The 18,667-nt window shown below is 38.8% G+C and overlaps 1 protein-coding gene across 1 annotated transcript; it reads right to left on the bottom strand.

Annotated features, from left to right (window-relative positions):
* Positions 1–3,527: 3,527 nt before the first annotated feature.
* LOC131322245 (protein NRT1/ PTR FAMILY 3.1-like) lies at positions 3,528–18,327 on the bottom strand. The gene is made up of 4 exons (XM_058353496.1): positions 18,115–18,327; positions 10,776–10,993; positions 5,490–6,049; positions 3,528–4,707 (listed from the first exon to the last, which is right to left on the bottom strand). Exons 1-4 carry the CDS (start codon positions 18,293–18,295, stop codon positions 3,828–3,830), a joined length of 1,839 nt encoding a protein of 612 aa, XP_058209479.1. The 5' UTR covers positions 18,296–18,327; the 3' UTR covers positions 3,528–3,827.
* Between the last annotated feature and the right edge of the window lie 340 nt (positions 18,328–18,667).

Genomic DNA, 18,667 nt, shown 5'->3' with positions numbered 1-18,667 from the left:
AAAATAAAAGAAAGAAGGATAATTATCGAATTTTAATTATTTGTTTTACATTAAAGAATAATTAAAGAGAGATAAATATGAAGGAAGTAGAGATCGGTCATGACTCTCTATCCTACATCTCTATAAATAGAGGTGCTCCTTCTCATATTTTTCCATATGGACATTGAAGCACACAAGCTCCAGAGCTCTGAAGATCAAAGCCCTCAAGCCCTTCAGAATTCTGCAAGTTTCCATCCAACAAGAAGTTCTTCGAATCAAAGCTTCAAAGCCTCGAAGAACATTCAACCCAAGTCATCAACTTCTTCGCAAATCACGGAGAAGATTCCGCCGTTTGATTCGAGATCAAGCATAAAGCCCTCGTTTCAACAACCGAAGAGAAGAATCAGAAGACTTTATTTTCTTTGATTAGAAAATAGATCAGAGATTGTAAACCCTAATATCATACATTAATACAATTGACTTTTGTTCAACATTTTTCCGTCTTTTTCGTAGACTCGAAATTTATGTTCAACAGTCATCATCATTTAGCTAAGGACCATTACCGTAATCTTCTATGAAAGAGTCGACACTACTAGATCTCGTATAGGAAGGGGAAGAAAAATCACTCTATTTTCTATTAGAAGTCAGACTAATGTTAGAAGTTGTTTGAAGTCTGATAGGCATAGCTTGTATGTCTGATTCCTATGATTGAAATCCAACACATTTTTTTATTTATTCAATGTGAGACGAAGTTCATCACACAAATTCTTAACACTTAATAGGCAATTGGGTGGCTCATCACTTACAAGCTTAGCCTTTTAAGTAGATATGAGTCATTCAATGTGTATTAGATCCAAGTGATCTGGTATGGACTGAGTGGATACTCTCCAACAGATTGGGCTTACGCGCGCACGGGAAGACCTTAGCGAATCAGACAGCTTCGTCCGTCGATATATATATATATATATCAGTCCGGATCCAATAAGGGATCCCTTACGGCCTTATGGTGCGGGACTCCCCTTTCCCGATCGAATTGCGACGATCCGAGCCGCTCAAAGTGTGCAGAACGTGATTTTAAGGGTACCTGCGAGAAATCAGCAAAAAAAATGATCGGGAAGGGCTTGATTCGAGCAGTTTTTTACTGAACCGTTCAATAAAAAACTGTTTGGATCAAGCCCTTCCCGATCATTTTTTTTGCTGATTTCTCTCGAGTACCCTTAAAATCACGTTCCGATCACTTTGAGCGGCTCGGATCGTCGCAATTCGATCGGGAAAGGGGAGTCCCGCACGGTAGCACCGTACGGAATCCCTCATTGGATCCGGACTGTATATATATATATATATATATCACCCCAAGCGTAGGCTAATACGTCATTTGAAGCATAATAATCCAAAAGACCGGGTATTGTACCCAAGGGAATATTATCACGGCTCGATTGGATCTATTAAATGTAAAAATATTTTTTCAAGAGCTCCCACGAAAAATTAGCTCAATACGATATCTACAGGTGCATCCAACTTTTCATTTAGATTTTAGAATAATAAAAAGTTAGATGATTGAGTCGAACACCTATAGGTATTGAATTGAGCTGATTTTTAGTGAAGACCCTTGAAAAAATGTTTTACATTTAATGAATGACTATGATCGTTTGCGTGGGACCTATAGTGAACCCCTCACATGAATCTGTGCGCGATCTGTGTGAGAAAAGTCTGCATGCACAGACAATTGAATATATGTATACAGAGAAAACCTGGAGGGTTTTAGTGAAATTTACCCGTACTCTTCTACTACCATAACCTTTGCATTGTGTGCATTTAGAAAATTAGTCTTAGATCCATTATGTGAACTTTATAAGTCTACGAGTCCACCTATTAATTTTGTAAGGTCTTAAGTCCATTTTAGAGTATCATAGAGTAGACCATTTTAGAGTACCATAGAGTAGAGTATGGTACCTTAAGGTTTAGGTATTTTAATAAGATTTTGGGGTACACTTTTTTATTATAGGATATGGTAACTTAGGATAGCGTAGATTACCCTAGCGTAGGGTACTCTAGAGAAGGTTACCCTAGAGTTTAGACATTTTTTTAGGATTTTAGGGTGCACTTTTCTATTATAGGGTTTTAGTAATTTAGACACTTTCATAGGGCTTAAGGATTTAGGCACTTTCATATGGTACTCTAGGACTTAAGTTGTGTGGACTTGTGGCTTTACAAAACTATTAGGTAGACTTATGGGTTTATGAAATATCTACGGTGGATTATCACTAAATCTCCCTTGTACATTCCCGCTCTAAATTTCCTGCCCGGACGAAACCCTAACCCCCATCCTCGTCCTCTGCTCCTGCTACTGAGCCCAAGAAGAAGCGAAACCGTGTCAATTTCCCAAAAATGGTGAGTCAACCCCGATCTTTTTCTCCTCTAATTTCACTGCAAATTTTGCCCTTTTTGGAGGTCTTCTTCCCTCTCTTTTTTTGATGCACGGTTTCATTTGTGAATCTGTCGCTTGTTGTGATACGCATATGTAGTGGTATATATGCACATGCTGATGCCCGGTGTTATATGGAAGTTTTTATTTTGGGGGTCTTATTTTTAAGACTAGGATGGTGATCGGAAGTAGTGTCATCAAAATGTGATTTTTAGCTTAAATTTGTTGCATTGGGATGCTCGTGAATAGTATGTATCCTACATAGCGGTTTTTAGACTAGGATGGGGTTTGTTGGCCTCCCGATATAGTTAACACTTAGACGTACCTAGCAGACACAGGGGCCAAATCATGTATATTTTCATATTCATGATAAAAATAAAATTTTTATAAGTATATGTTGCTACTCGTAAGGTCCAAAGAAGAGACGATATTATATGTATGTATTTAGCCACTGTTTAATTTTATATACGAAACCTAAAAAATGATTGATAACTTGAAAATAAAAAGATTTTTACCCCACAGAGAAATTTTAAGAAGTTTATTTTCACTCAAAGAACTTGTAGGGGCCAATCCCATGGAATTTTCTTAATTAAGCTGAAAATTGGTATATTATAATTTGCACGCATAGCAGCTAATTCCAGATACATATAAGTATCATTTTGTATTTTATTGTTTGCCCGCTTCACGGCTTCTACTTCACCTCTACGACTTGTTTTAAGTGCTCTGGCACCATGAAGCACTACCGGTAGTAAGAACCTTGATTGGGAGGCTCATCACCGTTGTTGTGACTTGAGAGTTCACTTTTAATGCAGTAAAGTTTGTGCATAGCATATGAGGACTTATTTTGTTCGTGCCAAAAAAATGTTTGTTTTTTTTTCGGAAATTAGTTGACAAAAAATTTATTTTCTTATTTTTGGTTTTTTGAAACAAACATATAAAAAATTTTCTTGACGATAAAAAGTAAAAAATAAACATTGGCAGTGTTACCAAATAGATCCTATATGTTCCCTAACAGTTCATTTCAAGTACATTTCTAAACAATTAACTAATAATACATGAATAACATGTTAGCTACGAATAGTACACAACAAACACACATGCAAAAGGGTGGTGCGCTTGTAGATTCATCCCAATATTTTGGTATTTAAGTTTAGAATGTTCCAGAAATTCGACGCACTCTTATCATGACATAGCTTTAGATTTGAAGTTCTACTTTTCTGGGCTGCCAAATCATTAGAGGGATGAAGCTGAATCAAAGAAGTACAGAAAACTAAGAGATACAGATGCTTAATTTTCCGCCCCCTAGGTACTAGTAGATAAATGTACGAAATACTGGTGGATTAAGCCCTAAACCAGTGCACCTTAACCAACCATTCTGGTTTGTCTCACCTTGTTCATTGCCGCTTCCCCATTTCCATTAGCATCATCTGATATATTTTCCAGTGGCTAATTCCACATCCCCTTCAACTTTTGTTTCTGCCGCCTCTTCTAGTGGCTTATAAGAGTAAAACCAAGCACATGCTACATAGTAGACAAGATTGAAGGCTTGTATACCACTCACCAGCCAATAGTAGTTTTCCAGTTTTCCCCTGTTGAGATTCCTATCAGGCAACCATTCCCCATTATTCTGAGTATATTTGTGAACTAATGACACAATCAATGAACCTGTATAGTCTCCTATTGACGTTACTATCCAATAGAGCGCAGCAGCCATGCTCCTCATGCTCTCTGGCGATTGATCGTAGAGAAACTCCAAGTGCCCAACGGACGCGAAAACCTCGCCTATTCCCTCAAGGCAAAACTGAGGGAGCAACCAAAAAACACTTATGGGAATGATAGCTGTTGGCTTGTCAAGTAAGCCGTGATGTGCAGCCACTTTTTTCCTCTTGATCTCGACAAGGGCTGCTACTATAGTGGAGAGAATGTGGAATGTGAGGCCTATCCCTATTCTCTGCAAGTATGTGATGCCTGTGGGATTTTTGGTCAACCAACGAGCAAAGGGAACGAATAGGCGCTCATAAAGGATAATGCCAATGACCAAAGTAAGGCTAGCGAAGATAGACATGGAAGCTGGAGGGATCTGGAAGGACGGAGAGAGGTAACGGTCCATTGAGCCAGCTTGTATTATTACGAAGCTACCTTGATGGGATGCTCCAATTAATATTCCGGCTGCCCAGATTGGCAGAATCCGGATGATGCACTTTACTTCCTCGACTCGATGGACAGTAGCTAGTCTCCAGAGGTTTGGGGAGTTTAGATCTTTGTCATCGTCTTCAGTCACAATAGCAGCTCGATCAAACCACCTTGAAAGATGACAATAAGACGCATTTCAACAAATCAAACATCTAAGCTTAATAGGTAATTCTTATTTTTGCTTTTACTTTTTTTTTTTTAATAGGAAAACAGTGGTTAAAAAAAGTATGATGTCTGGAACCAAGCTTTTGACCTGCGTTTAGTTTTTCTTAATGGCTTCTCTGATTTTTAGCCTTATTTCTTGTCATCTTAGAAGTTAGAGCGAAACTGGTTGAGCCAAGCTTTTCTACACATTGGAATCAAAACATGCGGAGGAGAGGCTACTTAAAAGCTGAAGCCAGATTGGAAAATTCTCCATCTTTGAGGGCACAGGATCTTCTGCCACAAAATTCATGTCTGGCGTTCTAATGCATCCCAGTGACACAATGATTGCTCAGATTCAAGAGTCTTGATATTTATACGAATCACACAGTCAAAATAGCCTTTGTGACAAAGAAGGCAAGAATTTTGAGAACAGACCATAAATCCCTCGACATCAAGGTGAAGGGACATGGGTACCGGTGGGGTGAAGAACTTACCAGATGAGTATCCTCTATGGATATATTCTGTATAATTTTTTATTCCACTTAAACACTTAAATTGTCTCAAACCCATAACTGCTCTATAGCATCTTGTTGACCCTAGCCATTATCTGAAAGTCCTGACTCCGTCCTCAATCGACATCTCTGAATGAAGTTACGAATAGTAACTATTCACATGGAAGCACCAGGGGGTCTCTCCATTAATCTAAACATTGGAAGAGCTTTAGTATCTATTTCATGCAATGTCTTACTTGTATTGATCTGAATGTAGTAGCCTTCCATTGTTGGAAATATCAGCATCAAGCTCTCTATTTTCGTACAGCATGGCTGCATCTTTTGGTGCAACTTCGTTCCTCTTCTTCACAGCAGCGACAACTACCTGCGCCAATCTAACGAAAGGACTCCCCCTTGGTTTCACTTTCCTATAGAGAGGAGACCCTACAACAAAGGCTATTACGGAAATAGCCATAGCAGTTGTTGGGATGCCGAAACCAAGTCCCCACCCTACATTATCTTGGACATAAACCACAATTGTTAGAGCAGCTAGTGATCCCATTCCGAGGCAGAAAGTGTACCAGTTGAAGAAGTTCCACTTTCTAGACTCGACCTTCGATTTGGACATGTCAATTTGATCGGCTGCAAATGTGACCACGCATGGCCTCCTTCCGCCTGAACCAATTGACGTAAGGAGGAGAGCAAGGTAAAGGAGCAATAGCTGTTGGGATGATGCTTCCTTGCAATTTTCTTGAGATGGGCAGCCAGGGGGGCGAAGCTGGGTTAGTGTTGCTAATATGGTGATGCTCACCAATCCCTGTGCAAATTATATATTATACATACCAAATAGTATAAACTGATTCCAAATTTGTAATTACTAAATATAATTGTTTATATCGGTATTGGTATGTCTCGGAATCACAGATTACAAGTCCTTCCAAAATGTCGGTATAACTTTACCAAATTCTAAATCTTCTCCTGTTGGTTTTGTCTTTTTTTTGCCGTGTCTCAATTAGAACCTGTAGTGCGTTGGGATTGTAAACCAAACAACACACAAACACAAAGCACATATGAACACAGAGATTTACCTGGTTCTCCAAATTCGGATTACAGCGACGGAGGGGAAGCAGATTTATTATTTGAAAGGGAGGTATTACAAATAATCTCACTCTCACAAAAGAGAAACCCCTGTTCCTCTCCCAGGCCAGACAAGGCCTAAATCTGTCTTCAAGTTATGTTTCAGTTTCTTTGTGTTTTTTTGTATATGGTTGAAATGGTCAATATACTTACTGACCCTCTAAAGGTCATTCATCTTCGTGGTGTTCTTGTCATGTCTTGACTAGTACTTATGTAACAGATTGGAGCTAAAAGAGAAGATATCAGTTTGGTTGGATATTGTGTTGCACCATTCTTGTTGCAAGACAATGTATCGCAACCTCATGAGGCAAATCTTGGTAATCTTAAGGTGAGGGAGTTGGCTGACTTACTCTATGTCATGCTAAATGGAGATGTTAACGAGCTATGCATGTGTATCTTTTTTCTGATAACCTAGTAACCGGGTCAGCTTGTGTGCACCTCAACTATTCTTGGGCCCTGAAGTTAACGACCCGGCAAATCTTTGGTGGCCGCAAAGTTTGGAATGTTAATCAAATGGGTTTTACCTTGAAGCTAAGTTAATTTGCAGTTTTTTTTTCTAGAAGTTTGAAGAGTCTTCCCACAACATAGTTTGTGTAATGATATAGAATTTGTTGGAGTTATTTTGTCCTACCAAGAAGTTGGAAGGTCAAGGGTTAGTCCTATCTAGATGTACCATCAATTTAAAATAAAATATCATGATGTAATCATTTTGGCAAGTCTCAAAAGAAGACAATTTCAGAAAATACTTATCTTTGTTGCGCACAATAAATCCTAATGTATAAGTTTTTTTACTAGCAAATCTTGGGCTAATATCACAACCCTACTTTTAATAGGTTACTTCTTATGACTCACTCCTGCACTGCCTATTCTCTTCTACCTTTGGAGATGGGTATGCCGCTTGAAATACCTCAAATACTTCAAGCTTTTTTATTTGGTTTGTCATAATGCTTTACTGACCTTGAGAATTTTCTTGTTTCAATATAGCACATCCGTCCTACTTCGGGCTTATAATTTATGTGGGAGTCGACTGAATTATGGTGACATATATTGTGCGTGCGTAGTCAGTGTCAAATAATGTACATCAGTCTATCAATCTTTATATAATGTCCGCCGGTTGCCTATCGATCTTTCCCTTATGCATCTGACTTTTCTCTTTATTTTAGAATTGAGGTTATCTACCCAAATAACTAGTTTCTTTATGGAAGAAAAAATCTATTCCATCGAGGATCTTCTAATGATCATAAAGGATCCTCACAGTTCGAAGCGGAGGAGATTTGTACAATCAAAAGAGTTGGCATATATAGATTTGATCGAGATCTATACAACCCTACACAACTTTTTTCATTGTAAAAGGTAGATAATCTCTGGGCGAATATGAAGTGCCTGGGTACAAGTTATGTCTTTGAAATGAAAGAGAATTTCGAATCTGCTTTCTATACGAACAAAAAACCTATAAGTCAGGTATCCTATCAACCATTTGTTAGGAAAAAAATTTCAATGCCGAGTGGGTACCACGTGGTGCCTACTCGCGCATTTGAGCCATCAATTTTATTTTTGAACGGCTCAGATTTGGAGAGAGAAAATGAGAGAGAAAGTGTTGGAGTGAGAGGAGATCGAGAGAGGGTTTCAATTCGAGCCGCCCAAAAGTGTATCAGACGGCTCGAATACGGCGAATAGGTACCACGTGAGATATACTCGCTCGGCACCGAAAAATCTCTCGTATGTTAGTATCATTAGTTGGGGTGTGGCTAATGTTGGATGAGGTTTGGAGAGAGAAAATGAGAGAGAAAGTGTTGGGGTGAGAGGAGATCGAGAGAGGGTTTCAATTCGAGCCGTCCAAAAGTGTATCGGACAGCTCGAATACGCCGAATAGGTACCACGTGGGATATACTCGCTCGGCACCGAAAAATCTCTCGTATGTTAGTATCATTAGTTGGGGCGTGGCTAATGTTGGATGAGGTTTGGAGAGAGAAAATGAGAGAGAAAGTGTTGGGGTGAGAGGAGATCGAGAGAGGGTTTCAATTCGAACCGTCCAAAAGTGTATCGGATGGCTCGAATACGCCGAATAGATACCACGTGGGATATACTCGCTCGGCACCAAAAAATCTCTCGTATGTTAGTATCATTAGTTGGGGTGTGGCTAATGTTGGATGAGGTTGCTTATCTTAAGCTTCTTGTCGTTTATGTGGCAGTGCCGAAATGATGATGTGAAAAATAATGGACCGGCGTGCCCTCGTTCTGGCGGTTGGTAAATTTGCATTATCTTGGTTAGAAACTGCACTAAGAAAAAGCAAAACTATATCTCCAAGAACTTCATTCTGGATATATATATCTTGGATACCTCCAGGCCATTTTAACTTCAATTGTCGAAATGGGTCTTCTCCATTCAAAATCCTGGTTATGCAAGATGCAAGAAAGAGATTGAGACTCAAAGTCTTGAGCGTGAAGTGTGAGGTGACTAAAGTCTTCCTGCTAGTAGACGGTGAGATTGAGTCCCCAGAAATTAATTAAGGTGTGCGTAACCGTGCACGAATACTTTGAATAATACTCCATCTCTAAGTACCTTTCAGCTTGCATATAAACTAGGATGCGGTCATCAACCAAATTTAATGGGTTCATTTCTTGACCAGCAGGCGAGACTCCGTTTGTTTGGGCGTAAAATATTTTTCGGTAAAATGTTTTACCTATTTTCTAGTGTTTGGTTGTGTAAAAAATGAGAAAAATATTTTACATGTAAATTTTTTTTCATTAATTGAATGAAAATGACTTACCCTTAAATCTTCCGTAAGTTATTTTTCAAAATGAACTTGCTGCCTTCTATTGCAATTCTCACTAGTCAGTTTCCTCGATCGCCAGTCTTGACTCACGTTCAATTCCAATATTCTCAGATCTCTCCACCGTTGAAGTCCCCTCTAGCTCTATCTCTCTACACTATTTTGTCGATTTTTGAAAATATTTTCAAATGCCAACCAAACACCGGAAAATAAAAATTTAAAGTCTGTTTTCTGGAAAAATATTTTACATCGAAACAAACAGAGCGGCTTTTTGACCTTTTTGGTTCTCAAAGTATTTCCGTTGTGCTACTTTGGTCCCCAATAGTTCAATTGCTAACATTGCATCCCCAAAGTATCAATTTTGTATTTAAATGGTCCCTACGGCTCACGCCGTTCATTCCCTCCGTCAAAACCAAGGGCAAAGTTGGTATTTCACCTCAAAACGGTGTCGTTTGGTTGGAAACGGCTTTTTTGGTCCCCAAAGTATTTCCGCCATACCAATTTGGTCCCCAAAGTATTTCCGTCATGCCAATTTGGTCCCCAATATTTCAATTGCCAATATTGCATCTCCAAAGTATCAATTTTGTGTTTAAATGCTCCCTGCGGCTCACGCCGTTCTTCCCCTCCGTCAAAACCAAGGGCAAGGTTGGTATTTTACCTCAAAACAGTGTCGTTTTGTTGGAAACATAGATTTTTCTTATTCATAATTCTCTTAGGGTTCTCATTGAAAACTTTAAAGTCAAAAAAATAATTATGACTCTTTAGGATAAATTGATCAAAAAATTAAGATCTTCGCACAAGTTCAAACAGATTGAAAATTTGAACACTTAATTTTTTTTACCATATTTTTTAATTTATAAACAACCTCAAAAAATCAAGTGTTTCAATTTTCAACCCGTTTGAACCGGTGCGAAATTTTAATTTTCTGATCATTTTATTCTAGAGGGTCATAAAAACCAAAACCTCGGAACCCAGAGGACTAAATTGACGGAGGGAAAGAACGGCGTGAGCCGTAGGGAGCATTTAAATACAAAATTGATACTTTGGAGATGAAATGTTGGCAATTTGAATATTGGGGACCAAATTGGCGTGACGAAAATATTTTGGGGACCAAATTGGCATGGCGGAAATACTTTGGGGACTAAAAAAGTCAAAAAGCCGTTTCCAACCAAACGACACCGTTTTGATGTGAAATACCAACTTTACCCTTGGTTTTGACGGAGGGAATTAACGGCGTGAGCCGTAGGGACCATTTAAATACAAAATTGATACTTTGGGGATGCAATGTTAGCAATTGAACTATTGGGAACCAAAGTGGCACAGCGGAAATACTTTGGGGACCAAAAAAGTCAAAATTAGTGTAAGAAAGTTTGCTAATAGTGAGTTTTGTACCAACTCTATTGGTGTGAGAGTCATCTTTTTTGAGTGATAGTGAGTGTATTTTTGTTATACAAATTTAGTGTTTATAACCTATATACAGTAGTTAAATTTAATTGGCGTTTTCAACCCTTCACGGCCACGGGCCACCCCAAATTATCGAAAATAAATTGCGGCTCGTGGAATCAGTTCGGGATAATGAAAAACAAAATAGTTCATATTTGCACAGAGAGAGAGAGAGAGAGAGGGAGATACCAGTTCATAGATGATAGAACCAACGAGGATGGTCCAATACCGTCCGGCGAAGGAGTCGGCAATGAAAGCACCGATCAGCGGCGTGAAATTGCCGGCGCCACTAAAGTATGAGATGGTGTTGGAAGCCTTGACGAGTGGCATGTTCAGCACCATTGTCAAGTATGTTATCATGTTTGATCGCCAACCAACGGACGCAAATATGTCGCATATGTCATTTGCTGGCAAATTTTACACAATAGATAACATTCAATTCATGAGCTCGATCAATCGTCTCACACTTCACTCGCTTTACACAAGATATCAATCTTTAGCCATACAATTATATGAAAGTTGTACGGACAAATCTCTTCACAAAATTTAGTTCAAAGTATAATCAACGATTCATAGTCGATCATTCTCCAAGCTCGGGTAATCAACAGTTCCTATAGTTTTCTTCTCATCATTAGAACTCAAAGAACACAATCAATGCCAACCCAGGAGGGTACGTGGCATCTCTTCACAAAATTATGTGACTCTTTGCTTTGCAAATTGTTAATGAGGTTAGGCCAATCACTGATTTACGTCTCACTGCTCACTCTCATTGTGTATACAAGCCTTCTCAGCAAAGACTTTTGGCCGAGAGTAGTTCATATGGTGTGGATGCAAGTGTAGAGGATTAAGTTTCTATTGTAACAAACTTAGTTAGTGGAATGTCAGTTTAGTAAAGTAGTTAGGGTAGTCGGTTTAGTAAAGTAGTAAAAGGTATTCTGTTGTGTTTTGTTGTTAGCAGTATAAGTGAATATCGATTCTCATCTGTATGATTCATTCAATAATTCAATGAGAGATTTACATTTTCTATCATGGTATCAGAGCCCGTAAGCTCCACCGAGCCCTAGCGATCCTATCAATGGCGTCGTCCTCTTTTTCTTCTCCACTTCCTCCAACCCTAACTCTTCTCATCTCAAATCTTAGTTCATTTGTCACCGTTAAACTTGATTCTACCAATTACCTCATCTGGCATCATCAATTTCAGAATATTCTGAGGGCAAATGGCTTGATTGGTTACATTGATGGTTCAATCTCACGCCCTCCATTGAAGATTACAGATGCTAATGGCAAGGAGGTGTCCAACGAAGCTTTTCAGTCCTGGTCTCTCGTTGATGGTCACCTCTTCAGTTGTATTACGGCAACTCTCAGTCCAGCAATTTACACATCTGTTCTTCATCTCTCCACTAGTTATGAGGTATGGTCCTTCCTCTCGACGCGTTTCACTTCTCGTTCTCGCTCTCATGTTCATCAGCTTAAGAATAAGTTAAGCAGTGTTTCGAAGAAATCGAAACCTATGGAGGAGTATCTTGAACAAATTAAGGCTATTGCCCATCAATTGGCTCTGGTTACTACTTCAGTAGATGATGATGATCTGGTTCTTGCTGCTTTGAATGGTTTGCCGACTGACTATGATCCTCTTGCTACTACTATTAGGGCTCAATTAGGAACAATTACTATGGAACAGGTTTCCGCTTTGTTATGTTCAGAATCTATTCACATTGAATCTAAGGCCAAGAAGTCTTCGGTCGATCCTACTGTGGCTTTTGCTACTGCTAGAGGTGGTTTTTTGGTGGTTTTTCTTCTACTAGAGGTGGTTTTTCTAACAATTTTAGAGGTTCCTTTTCTCCTCGTGGTGGAGGAGGTTCTGGTTTTCGTGGTGGTTTCTCTCCAAGCGGACGTGGCTCTCTAGGTCATGGTTTTCAAGGAAGTGGTTTCAGACCAAATTTTCGATCCAATTCTTTTGCTGCTCCTGTTGTGTGTCAAATTTGTGACAAGCCTGGGCATAGTGCCAAAACTTGTTGGTTTTGTGTGAATGTCGCTTCACAGCCTCATTCAGTTTCTTCTCAACCTAGAGCTTTGTTGCTTCTAGTTCTTGGAATGCAGGGCCTTTTTCTGACTCTTGGAACTCTGTTCTTAATTTTGGTGTTTCTGGACCCTCTCATTGGTATCTTGACTCAGCTGCTACAAATCATATTACTAATGATCTTCAAAATCTTGAGGATTATCAACCTTATTGTGGTACTGATCAAGTGGTGATTGGTAATGGAGCTTCATTGCCTATTCAACACACTGGTAAGGGTATTCTTCCCACACCACATTACTCCTTTTGTTTGAACAAGGTTCTTCATATCCCTACCATGTCTACCAACTTGGTCTCTATGAATCAGTAAACTAAGGACAACAGGTGTACGGTAACCTTTGATTCTGATTCCTTTGTGGTTCAGGACAAGTCTACGAGACAAGTTCTTCATTCGGGCACTAAAGTGAATGGTCTTTATCAGTTTCCTGTTGGTTCTACATCATCTGCTGGTTCTTCACCTTCTTCAAAGGCATTTCTTACCTCTGCAATTTCAAGTTCTACTGCTGTTTCTCCTGTCATATGGCATCAGCACTTGGGTCATCCCTCTTTCACAAAGTTTCAACAGATTCTTCAGGGTTTGAATGTTATTTGTGACAAGTCTGCTGCTCTTGATTGCACATCTTGTTGTGTGGCAAAAAGTCATAGACTCCCTTTCAAATTGTCCAATTCAACTGTGTCCAAGCCTCTTTCTCTTGTTCACAGCGATGTTTGGGGTCCATTTAATAAATCAACATCTACTTTCAGGTTCTACGTTTTGTTTATCGATGATTTTAGTAGATTTACTTGGCTTTATCCTTTACACTACAAAAGTGAGGTATTTGATAAGTTTGTAGAGTTTAAGACCTTTGCAGAAAAACAGTTTTCAACCTCCCTTCAGATTTTTCGAACAGATGGGGGTACTGAATATGTCAATCATAAGATGGATCAATTTTTGGTTTCCCAAGGAGTTGTGCATCAACAAACCTGTCCATACACTTCTGCTCAGAATGGTATTGTAGAGAGAAAACATAGACATATCACTGACACTGCAATTGCTTTACTCTATCATTCTGGTGTGCCTCTTACATATTGGTTTGAAGCTATAGCTACAGCTACTTTTCTCATTAATCGTATGCCTAGTTCTGTTCTTCAAAATCTTAGTCCTTATGAAGTTTTGTTTCAGACTTCTCCTGACTATTCTTCATTTAAAGTGTTTGGCTGTCAATGTTTCCCTTGGCTTCGACCTTATACTTCTCATAAACTTCAACCTAAATCTATTCCTTGTGTTTTCTTGGGTTAGCATCCCACTGTCAAAGGTTACAGGTGTTTAGATCCTCACTCTGGTAAGGTTTATCTGTCCCGACATGTTGTGTTTCATGAACATATCTTTCCATATAAATCTTCTACATCTTCTTCTGCTCCTGAGTCTCTTTCTCAGGTTTCCACTTTCTTTTGGCCTTCTTCTTCCACTGTATCCACTACATCTTCTGTAGACCCTCATTCTCCTTATACTACACCTTTTTCTCCGAATTTTCCTTCTTCTTCTGCCTCTTCTAGCCCTACTTCTACAGCTATGTCCGTTCCTGCTCCTGATACTACTACTTCTGTCCCTCCTGGTCATATTCCTATTGGTTCACTTTCCATTGCTTTACCCTTTTCTTCTTCTGCTCAACCATCTCTGTCCTCTGTTCCTCCTAAACCTAAACTTCCACCTCATCCTATGCAAACCAGGTCTAAAATTGTTGTCATCTCTTCTACTCCTTGTCTCACTGCTGTCACTTCATCCTCTTCTATTACTGAGCCACTTACTGTAAAAGAAGCTCTTCAGTCTTCCCAATGGTTTCAAGCAATGTTAGAAGAGTATCGCGCTCTTCAAACACAGGGTACTTGGTCCTTGGTTTCTCTGCCCAGTCATAAGAATGCTATTGGTTGTAAATGGGTTTTCAAGTTGAAACGAAATTTTGATGGGTCTATAGCTAGGTATAAAGCACGATTAGTAGCTAAAGGTTATTTACAAGAGGAAGGTATTGATTATTATGAGACCTTTAGCCCTGTTGCTAAACAACCAACCATTCGAATTCTACTCAGTTTGGCTCTTTCTTTTCATTGGTCTATTAAACAGCTCGGCATTTCTAATGCCTTCCTCCATGGTACTTTTGACGAGGAGGTTTATATGATTCAACCACCTATTTTTGTTGATCCTTCTCACCCTGGTTTGTAAACTTCATAAAGCGCTCTATGGGCTTAAGCAAGCTCCTCGCGCTTGGTACTCTACTTTCTCTTCTTTTCTCCTTTCCCATGGTTTCCTTACTAGTCATTGTGATTCTTCTCTTTTTCTTCACAAAACTTCTACTTCTATTCTCATTGTTCTTGTCTACGTTGACGACATTCTACTTACTGGTAGTGATTCTGCTGCCATTGACATGCTTCTTCAGCAAATGCAAAGTACTTTTTCCATGAAAGATCTTGGCTCTATTTCTTATTTTCTTGGTATATCAGTTCAGTCTTAGGAACATGGTTATTTCTTATCTCAACGCAAATATGCTACTGAGATTCTCACCAAAGCTGGTATGTTGGAATGTAAACCTTGTGCTTCTCCAATTGCTCTTAAATCTGCTGGTTCTGCTTCGGATTCTCTTCCTTTTGGTAATCCTTCTTTGTATCGGAGTGTGGTTGGGGCTTTACAGTATTTAACTATTACTCGACCTGATTTGGCTTATGTTGTTAATCACGCGTGCCAGCACATGGCTTCTCCTACTGTTGCTCATTTTACTGCTGTCCAATGGCTTCTTCGCTACGTCAAGGGTACTCTTGATCATGGTCTTACTTTTACATCTGGTCCCTTCACTCTCCAAGCCTTTTCTGACTCTGATTGGGCTGGAGATTCTGTTGATCGCCACTCTACTTCGGGGTATTGTGTGTTTTTGGGCAGTAATCTGATTTCTTGGTCCGCAAAGAAACAACCAACGGTTTCACGTTCCTCTACGGAGGCCGAATATAGGGCTCTTGCTCATGTTGTGGCCGAATTAAACTGGTTACAGATGTTGTTACGGGACTTTACTATTTCTGTTTCCTCTTTACTAGTTCTATGGTGTGATAATCTCAGTGCTTTGGCTCTTGCCACAAATCCTGTGTTTCCCGCTCGCTCCAAACACATTGAAATCGATTACCATTACATTTGAGAACAGGTGGCTGCTAAGAAGCTTGCACTTCGTCATGTCTCTTCTATGGATCAGGTTGCTAATGTGTTTACCAAACCTCTCCCAACCTCTCGTTTTCATTATCTTCGTGACAAGCTCTTGGTTTGTGCCTCACCCACTCGCTTGCGGGGGCATGTTAATGAGGTTAGGCCAATCACTGATTTACGTCTCACTGCTCACTCTCAATGTGTATACAAAGCCTTCTCAGCAAAGACTTCTGGCTGAGAGTAGTTCATATGGTGTGGATGCAAGTGTAGAGGATTAAGTTTCTATTGTAACAAACTTAGTTAGTGGAATGTCAGTTTAGTAAAGTAGTTTGGGTAGTCGGTTTAGTAAAGTAGTAAAAGGTATTCTGTTGTGTTTTGTTGTTAGCAGTATAAGTGAATATCGATTCTCATCCGTATGATTCATTCAATAATTCAATGAGAGATTTACATTTTCTATCACAAATTAAATATTCCTAAGGGCACCGATCCAAAATTCACAATTCAGAATTTATAAAAAAGAAGAAGATGAATCGATGAAGTATTTACTAATATTTGATTGAGTTGATTTTTACAATGATACTTTATAAAATTATACGTAATCAAAGGCTTCGGTACCTCATCTGTACGAAACCCAGAGTGGATCGACCCCACACATTTCGTCGGTGCAGAATCCTTTAATTAGAACCACTAGTAAAAGAAAGATAATTTGAAGTGTACGTACGTAGTAACACACGTTTGGCTATTTCTTATGATCTATTGGAAAAATAGTATACCATTTGAGTAAAGTTTCACAAGATACTATATACTACAGGAGAGTAAATTCTATCCACCATAGGTGGAAACCCCATGGTTTCCACCACCGCATGTGGGCCCTACAAGATTTTTTTTCTTACAATCCGAACCGTTTATTTTGTGGAGCACATAGAGTAGTATACCCATGAAAAAATCAGCTTGAATGGAGGGTCAGATTTTGAAGTTAAACTGTTTATGACTGTCCATTTCCTAAACCGAAAATCAATTTTTAATATACCTATTGATGTCCGATCAAGCTCATTTTTTGCATGCATATACTATTCTGCGGGCTCTACAATATGAACGATTCAGATTATAACAAAAAATGCTTCGTGGGGCTCAGGTTTCCACCACAGGTGGAAATAATTTTAACTCATACTACAGAATTGGCTTCTCTTCTGCTAATTAATTTTCAACCAAAAAGTAGTTTAATGTGAATTTAACCAATCATGAAAGGTATTATGTACTGAATAAAAGGTCTTGATTTGAAATATATATTTATGGTTTTTTGGTCGTACGTAGCATTACTTGAGCTAAAAGCTGATTATTGAAATCAAAATGCAAACGCTCAAAATAAAGTTCCTCAACAGTTACAGCTTTTCTAGTTGTTTTGGGCTAACAGCCTAAGACGAAGTCAAGTACGACAAGCACACATGGACGGAGTTAGGATTTACACGGAGGAGAGGCCGAAACATAAAACCTAAAATTCCATGTATTGACATGATTACATGAATTTTTAAGTACGTTTTCATATCATATATTTTAAAAATTAAGCATGAAATTTGATTTAACACTTAAATAAAAATCACTCACCTAATGGAAGCGAAATGGTAGGAGATGATGAATATGCATCAGCGATGTCTTTCTCATAGTTCAAACTCTTTTGTGTAAAACTTTTCATGTGTGGTATTAATTAACAAATTTATGTTAGGAGGAGTGCTAAAATCAATCTCATTCAAGCTTTTCATAATTTTATTTTACCTTTGAGTCTCTCATAACAAATGAATGTAAATATTAGTAATCTTTGCTTCCTTTTACAAAATTATTCACTTTTACTTATGGTGTCTAGCTTATTTTGAATTTTTCAGGTTTGCGGGTGTTGGTCGATAAAGCAAATTATTACAATATAAATGTGAGTGTGTATATATTATACATGAGTGGTACTAGCAAAGTTGAAGGTGGCCCGGGACCCCGGTCCCCCACCCCCAAAGGTTGCTTTGCCCCTGCAAGCACATCAGCAGAAACAATTATAGCATTTTTGTATGGTGAAACAAAAAACCATGACTGACTAGGGCACTTGGCCAACAATTGTATATATAGCTGCACTTAGGTGTGATGACACTGTGAATTCAATATATGCTTATGATCAAGAGAATGTGTATGTGTGTGTGTGTGTGTTAACTTCTCTTTCAAGCTCATGTCAAGAAAACAAAACCAATGAGCAAGTATTTGAATTAAGTAAGTAGTTTGAACATGAAAACCCCGAAACTCACCAAGGATATACGGCATTGCTTTGATCCCTCCAACCTTCTTCTTGGTCTTGAATTTGATGCTTTCAAGCTCATGTTTCTCTCCCTCCCCATTTTCAGCCATGTTGTTCTCCGACACCATTATGTCAAGCTCATGTTTCTCTCCCTCCCCATTTTCAGTCATGTTGTTCTCCGATACCATCATGTTAATTTTCCATGTTGTGTTTTTTCTCGTCAAAAGTTGAGCGGAGATTCACCAATGTACCAATTTATATACTATCGTATTGCATGACCACTTCTTGTGCAGAAAATCTTAAGAGCGCGAGTGCCATGAAATTGTTAGAATATATACACACACACACACAGAGTGAGCTTTTATTAAGGGATCCCCTTAACTTGCTAAGTTAAGGACCTTATGAGTTTGACATTGTTTCCGATCAAATTTTGATGATCCGAACTATTCAATGTGTTTAAAACGTAATTTTAAGGATACCTATGAAAAATCGGTAAAAAATATGACTGGAAAGGGCTTGATCCAAACAATTTTTTTAATAAAAATGCTATACATGTATTTTTA

Source organism: Rhododendron vialii, chromosome 4a (genome assembly GCF_030253575.1).
Source record: "Rhododendron vialii isolate Sample 1 chromosome 4a, ASM3025357v1".
Taxonomy (NCBI): Eukaryota; Viridiplantae; Streptophyta; class Magnoliopsida; order Ericales; family Ericaceae; genus Rhododendron; species Rhododendron vialii.
This window is presented reverse-complemented; position numbering and strand designations above follow the sequence as displayed.